The following is a 7,211-nucleotide window of genomic DNA, read 5'->3' on the forward strand; positions in this document are numbered from 1 at the left end:
CTTGAGCCCCCCCAAAACACATGTTTTATTGATAATCCTGACCTAATCTATTTGTTTGACATCCTTGTTAGACAACCGGGTAACCTCAGAGTTAACTACAGAAATGGATTGTGGGCACAAAAGTTAGGAGATTCGGGCCCTTTTGCTAGCTGGGGTGGAAGTTAAAGAGTAAGTGGTAACTACCTGTAGTGACCTGGAAAACCATGGAAAGAATGCTGTTCCCCAAAGCCTTGAGCCCTCCCTTGTATCCCCTCTTAAATCAATTCCTCAGAACCTAGAGGCAGCTATTCAGACCACTTAAGGGAGGATGCTAATAATTTTTATACCTAAGACTGTGATATGAAAGAAATGGTTCAAAGAATAAGATACGGATGTGTCACATTTCTGAGGTTAAAGACAAATTAGTTAGCCTCAGGAAAAACTCAAGTCTTTCTGAATAACTAATTTAATTCAGTAGTATTTTCTGAGATTTAGATTATGTTTTTCTAATCAATTTGGAAGCTAGGATTTACTCCTAGAAAAAAGGCAAAGGACCTAGATAAGTATTCACATAGGACCCCACATCTACTTGTCTGCAGGATCTTTATCATTTCCTAGAAAAGCAATATGTTCTAAAACTGAATTTAAATGTGCAATCTTAGGTTTTATCAGTTCACAGCTTTTCTCCAGAAAATATGATCTAATTTTTTTCCTAAAAACTAAAGTTGAGTTACTGTATTAATGACTGAGAAAGAAAACCATTCATTTACAACTGGAAGTTAAAAATTTTTTACCTTTTCATTTGTATTTTTTCTAGGTGCATTTGGCATAGTGTCTGAGACCAGCTAACCCAGGAGATCAAAATGATCCTCAACTCTTCCACCGAATATGGTATTAAAAGAATCCAAGAGGACTGTCCCAAAGCTGGAAGGCACAATTACATATTTGTCATGATCCCCACTTTATATAGTATTATCTTTGTGGTGGGAATATTTGGAAACAGCTTGGTGGTGATTGTCATTTACTTTTACATGAAACTGAAGACTGTGGCCAGTGTTTTTCTTTTGAATTTAGCACTGGCTGACTTATGCTTTTTACTGACTTTGCCACTATGGGCTGTCTACACTGCTATGGAATACCACTGGCCCTTTGGCAATTACCTATGTAAGATCGCTTCAGCCAGCGTCAGTTTCAACCTCTATGCCAGTGTGTTTCTACTCACATGTCTAAGCATTGATCGCTACCTGGCTATTGTGCACCCAATGAAGTCCCGCCTTCGGCGCACAATGCTTGTGGCCAAAGTCACCTGCATCATTATTTGGCTGCTGGCTGGCTTGGCCAGTTTGCCAACTATAATCCACCGCAATGTATTTTTCATCGAGAATATCAATATCACGGTTTGTGCTTTCCATTACGAATCCCAAAATTCAACCCTCCCCGTAGGGCTGGGCCTAACCAAGAATATACTGGGTTTCTTGTTTCCTTTTCTGATCATTCTTACAAGTTATACTCTTATTTGGAAGACCCTAAAGAAGGCTTATGAAATTCAGAAGAACAAACCAAGAAAAGATGATATTTTCAAGATAATTATGGCAATTGTGCTTTTCTTTTTCTTTTCCTGGGTTCCCCACCAAATATTCACTTTTCTGGATGTATTGATTCAGTTGGGCATCATACATGACTGTAAAATTTCAGATATTGTCGACACCGCCATGCCCATCACTATTTGCTTAGCTTATTTTAACAATTGCCTGAATCCTCTCTTTTATGGCTTCCTGGGGAAAAAATTTAAAAAACATTTTCTCCAGCTTCTGAAATACATTCCCCCAAAGGCCAAATCCCACTCAACCCTGTCCACAAAAATGAGCACACTTTCCTACCGCCCCTCAGAAAATGGAAGCTCATCTACCAAGAAGCCTGTCCCATGTATTGAGGTTGAGTGACACACTTGAAACCTGTCTGTGAAGTCATCTTGTTGAAGAAGGAGCAAGAGAAACATTCCTCTACAGCACTTCACTACCAAATGAGCATGAGCTACTTCTCAGAATTAAAGAAGAAAGTCGATTATGTGTACTGAACTGACTTTTCTAAACAAAAGCTGAACAAAAGCTTTCCTCTCCCTTTGCAACTAAACAAAGCAAAGCCACATTCTGCATTAGATAGACGATGTCCACTCAAAGAATGATGTCGGAAACTGGATGAGTGTGTTGATTTGGAAAATTTTACTGGTAGAAATGCCATCTCCCCAGTCTGCTCTTGTTCCGTTATTTTTGATTTCCACATAAAGGTACTTAGAATATGTTAAAACTTGAGAGGAGCAACAGGAGATCAGAGCTCAAGATTGCTCTGCCCAACTTCCAAAGGGCAGCAAAGCTTTTGTGCCTATTTACCTATTAGCAACTGGGGCCCACTTGTACCTGCTACTGCACACTTTATGCAAAGACTTGCTAAGCAGTAGTTGTCAGGTTGCAGGAGTTTATGTGAAATTCAACCAGTGTCTTATAGATTCACACTGCCAAAACATGCCTGCTAAATGGCTTATCTGTATAATGATGTTACTAAAGTCATGTATAAAAATTAAACTACTTGTCAAGGTGTTATTCTGGTCCCAGGTAGTAGTGTCTTCCTAGCCATATTAGTTTTATTTCGTATCTGAGAAGCATATGTATTTTGTGGTAAAAAGATTATATATCATAAAATATGCCTTACCATTTTAAAAAGTATATATTCTACCTATATATGTATATCTCTAAACTGTTGTTATTTTATTAAAATCTGGCAAAGTTATATTCACATTAAAATAATGTTACTGTAATGTATTTAATCTTCATTACTTAAAATAGATGATTTATTTTTAAAACAACTGTGAATAAGTACAAACATATTTCTATTTAAATTTTGATACAACTGATAGTTTAACACTGTTGGTTTTAGATTTTATATCCTGCCATGAAAAGATAAAGAACACACTTTATTCCACTGCACAACACGGAGTAAATACACCATTTTGAATTTTCCAAAGTTTTTCATGCAACAAAGAAAAAACTCATTCCTTTTAACACTAAAATAATATATTATTTTACACAGAATTTTTTAATAATAGGATTTTTCTATTTACATACATGATTATTGTAAGAAATATAGGAAAGCAGTTAAAAAAAAGTCATATTTAGTTCTCCTGCTCAAAAATTACCATTTTTAACATTTAGGTGCAATGTTCTACTTTTCTCTTATTAATTATACACATGTACATGTATAAATCATGATACTAGAGTCATAAAGTATATAGTATTTTGTATACACATTTTTCACTTAATGTCATAGCACAGTAGTTTGCTACTCCATTAAATGTTTCTCTAAACATTTTAATAATTGTATAACATTACAAAATACAGACATATCATGATACAGTTAGCTAATATTCAAATTGGAACATTTAGCTTTTTTCTGATTTTTCAGTATCATAAATTGCATTGTACATGAATATTCAAGTGCATGAATCTGATAAATCCCTCATGATACACTCCTAGAAGTGGTACAAGTGCATATACAGATATGAATGTTTTTAATATTCTTAATACGTATTGCCAAATATTTTCCAGAACACATAACAATTTACAATACTACCAACTATGTATGACATCTCACCACAGCCTCAGCAGCATGGAATATATACTAGATTTAAGCAGAAAAGGAAAATTTACTGTATGAATTCAGGGGCCACATGCAAGAGCAAGGATGCAACTGCACTGAAGAAAGTGCTGTTGCGTTCCTGCTCCCCTTGGAGCATCCTAGAGGCCTCTGCTGCTTTGCTCTGCACAGAGCAGGCAAAGGTACTCATCTGACTCCATAAACAGTGGCCAAGGATTGGGGTGATGTACAAAGGAGCTGATGGGAGGCGTGAGGGAGGGGGAGCATTCAGAGAGGCCTTGGTAAGCTGGACAGAATCTCCACAAAGCAGCCTACTATCGTTCACATTTCCAAGGACAGAGTTATTTTGTGAATAAATATGGTTACATGTGCCTCGTTTTCCTTTTATATTATTTTGAATTCCACTGACATAAAATGCCAGCCACTAACTCCAAAGGTCCTTTACTATTTTCACAATCACCTCCAAAAAATAAATTCTAGCTTGTCTCAAATTATAGTGTAAACTTACCCTATTTGAAATCCCTCCGAGTCAGCTGTATAACAATTCGTTTTTTTATTCAGTAATCATCTTAAGCCAAGTGATTACAAGTACTTCAAACTTGTTGAAACAATAAGTTATAGCTGTTAAGATTTCTGGTAGACAATTGTACTTAGATACCCTCTATCTCATGTATTTATTAACTGGTATGAATAACAAGCTCCAAGCCTCGTTTTCATTTTAATTTCATCAAATTATCCCATTTTGTGAAATAGATACTGATAACTTCATGATTAATCTTGCTTTATCAGTGAGACCAACTTAATACTGAAGTTGAGACTCTACTTACCAAAATGTTAGGATGGTATGCCATGATTTATTTGTTATTCTGTTATTCTGTTATGTTATTCTTCATGAACATATTTAGAGGTTAGGTGGATTCCTTATTTTTTGGAATATTTTTAAAATTAATCAGAAAGGAATATTTACCATGAGGATCTGGGTGCCCAACAGAACTCAAGGTCCATATATATATATATATATATATATATATATATATTAAATTTTTTTACATTCCAATCCTGTTTCCCCCATGAAAGATTCATCTTTTCAGTCAATAATTCATTAATTCATGGATTCAATAAATTTTGTATTGCTTACCTATTCTGTGCTGGAGGCCTAGAGTTATGTAACAAACAGCTTAAAATGCACAGTAAACTTTTCAACCAGCTGCTGTGGGGAGTATGAAAGCAAGCCAAGTGAGAAATAGCTTGACTGCCAATCCACGGAAAGGCTCACAAAGGTTTGACGCCACAGGTTCTCAGTTTTATAACTCTGTATACCAGGCCAATTTTTTTCCAACAATACATGCCAACCTGGAGGACCAAAGGTGGGAAAGTAGATTCAGACAGGTCACAAAAGTGAGGCGAAGTGAGTGAAGAAAAGGAGTCCCAAGGAATTTTGAATACTGGTATGAAGGGTGATTTCCCTGAGAGCAGTGAAGAAAATAAATCAGGAGCAGATGAGATACAGAAGACTGAGGAGTGGTAGAGGCTGGGGGACAGCCACACACTGCCTCAAATGTCAGGGTGCAAACCCCCAGGAGAGCTGCATACAGATGTTTAGGCCCCCAGGGCCATGTTGGATCCACTAGACCCAGACCAACCTGAGGAAGAAAGAACCTAAATCTCAGGAAGGGAAGCAAGTAATAAACAGTAGATGATGGTATGCGGCAAAACTCAGCAATTTTTATATATTTCAGGTTGCATTTTGGGAAAGAAAAAGTCCTCTGAAGAACTATCCACACTGGAGGTTTTGATGAGACTGCGCCACCAGGGAAGCCTGACCATCCTTTTTTCACATGTCTCCTTATCAAAGGGCAAGGACCAAGACATCTAGGATTATGTGTGATAGAGTGGAAGAGGTGTGCTGATAGCAAAGGACCCAATTTAGATGAGACTGAAAGTACTACAGTACCTACTATTGTAAATTATTATAAACTGAGATCTTCCCCTGAAGTGGCACACTGGTAAAACACTCTTCTGTTGCCCAGGAAATGATGATAAGTATTATCTGAACCATTAAATATAAGTAAAGAGAGGTAAATGAGCACCCTGCACCCCCTGAGAGTTCAAATACATGGTCCACATGCTGTCTGGACCCTCCCCTCTCTCCATGACCTGGATGTTCTCTAGATCTCACAGACCTTGTGAACACTGCATCCTACCCTGCCCAAATACAACAGAAAAGGCCTTCATTCAACAAGTCCATCCACCTTACTTGAGAAATGATATAAATGAATTTTCACAATCAGAAAGAGTCAGAATTGGATTATTGTCTTTTTTTTTTCAAATGACAATAACTTAGAATGAGAGAATTTAGCTTTATTATTTAATTCTGTCACTCATATACAAAGAAACTTTGTATAATAACCTCTAAGAGCTTAAATACCCTGAGGTTTGCCCTTCAAACAGCATGATAGGAAAATATTTATCTATGTGTACAAGAGATGTAAATTTGATAAATAAATGATGTTAATTTTGAAACTATTAAAGACCAGTTTGCTATTATGATTACTTTGCTTCAAATATCAAAATGATGATGAGCCATATATGTCCTGGGGCCCATTTCTTGATTCGTTTCATGTATTACAAAGGTTCTTTTGAAAAACTAAACAAGAGAAATAGGAATCCTGGCTGAACATTCCAATGAGTTGGGCTATATCTCACAGAACTTCTTTTCCAAGCCTGATAAAGTTCTGCTATGCCATATTGGCACACAGAGTTGCTAAACGATAACGTGCAGAAAATAAGATGCACCTCAATTTCAGTCTCTGGAGATATGCAACAACAACAAAAAGAGAGAGAGAAAAAGGACCCCGAAGCACATAATCTGATGCCCTTACAAATAAGTAACTGTTATTTTCATTCATTCATGTAGTAAATGGATAATAGGAAAAAAAACTTTTCACTGATACCACCTTTATAGTTGTTCCTTGAGTACCCATATCTGTTTCACCTTCCTCCAGAAATAGCCCCCTATTTCCATTTTGATGCCCTCTCTGTCCCACATTTAGTGTAGAGTCTGGATAGGGCTCTACCCCCATTCCAAACACATGCAATGAGGGATGTGAGGAGACCTAAGCAAATGAGCCCATATATTCCCCTGACTGTAATGGAATAGGCACATAACCTAAAAGGACCCAATCAAGGTGAATTTCCTAATTTTGCCAGGAGCCACCAGACAAAATGCTTATTCTTTCTCATCATATAGAACTTAAGTAAATGTGAGAAGCAGATGCAGCATTTGGTCACTCCAGAGGGAGAGGCAGAAATTTCCTGGAGTTTTCACAGAAAACATAAGAGTAAAGTCAACATATGAAACTAAAATAATGAAAGGGTAGACCAAGAATTGGAGAAGAACCAAGCCTTTATGATATCATTCAAGAAGTGACTTTCTGTGCCAGACTTCTCTTTTTTCTTTAGCTGGCTGAGGATGAGTTTCCTGTCAAAATTATCCACTAAAGGGAAGGCTTCCCTGGTGGCACAGTGGTTGAGAGTCCGCCTGCCGATGCAGGGGACACGGGTTCGTGCCCCCGTCCGGG

At 37.2% G+C, this 7,211-nt stretch overlaps 1 protein-coding gene across 2 annotated transcripts in view; it reads left to right on the forward strand.

Annotated features, from left to right (window-relative positions):
- The window catches only part of AGTR1 (angiotensin II receptor type 1), a 44,023-nt gene extending 42,078 nt beyond the window's left edge, over positions 1-1,945 (forward strand). For both annotated transcript variants that reach the window (XM_032631679.1, XM_032631681.1), the window contains one exon: positions 797-1,945. In XM_032631679.1, the coding sequence (XP_032487570.1) occupies positions 843-1,922 (1,080 nt within the window). In that variant the 5' untranslated portion in view covers positions 797-842 and the 3' untranslated portion in view covers positions 1,923-1,945. The remainder of the gene's footprint in view (positions 1-796) is intronic.
- Positions 1,946-7,211: the final 5,266 nt, after the last annotated feature.

Source organism: Phocoena sinus, chromosome 4 (assembly GCF_008692025.1).
Source record: "Phocoena sinus isolate mPhoSin1 chromosome 4, mPhoSin1.pri, whole genome shotgun sequence".
NCBI classification, from domain to species: Eukaryota; Metazoa; Chordata; class Mammalia; order Artiodactyla; family Phocoenidae; genus Phocoena; species Phocoena sinus.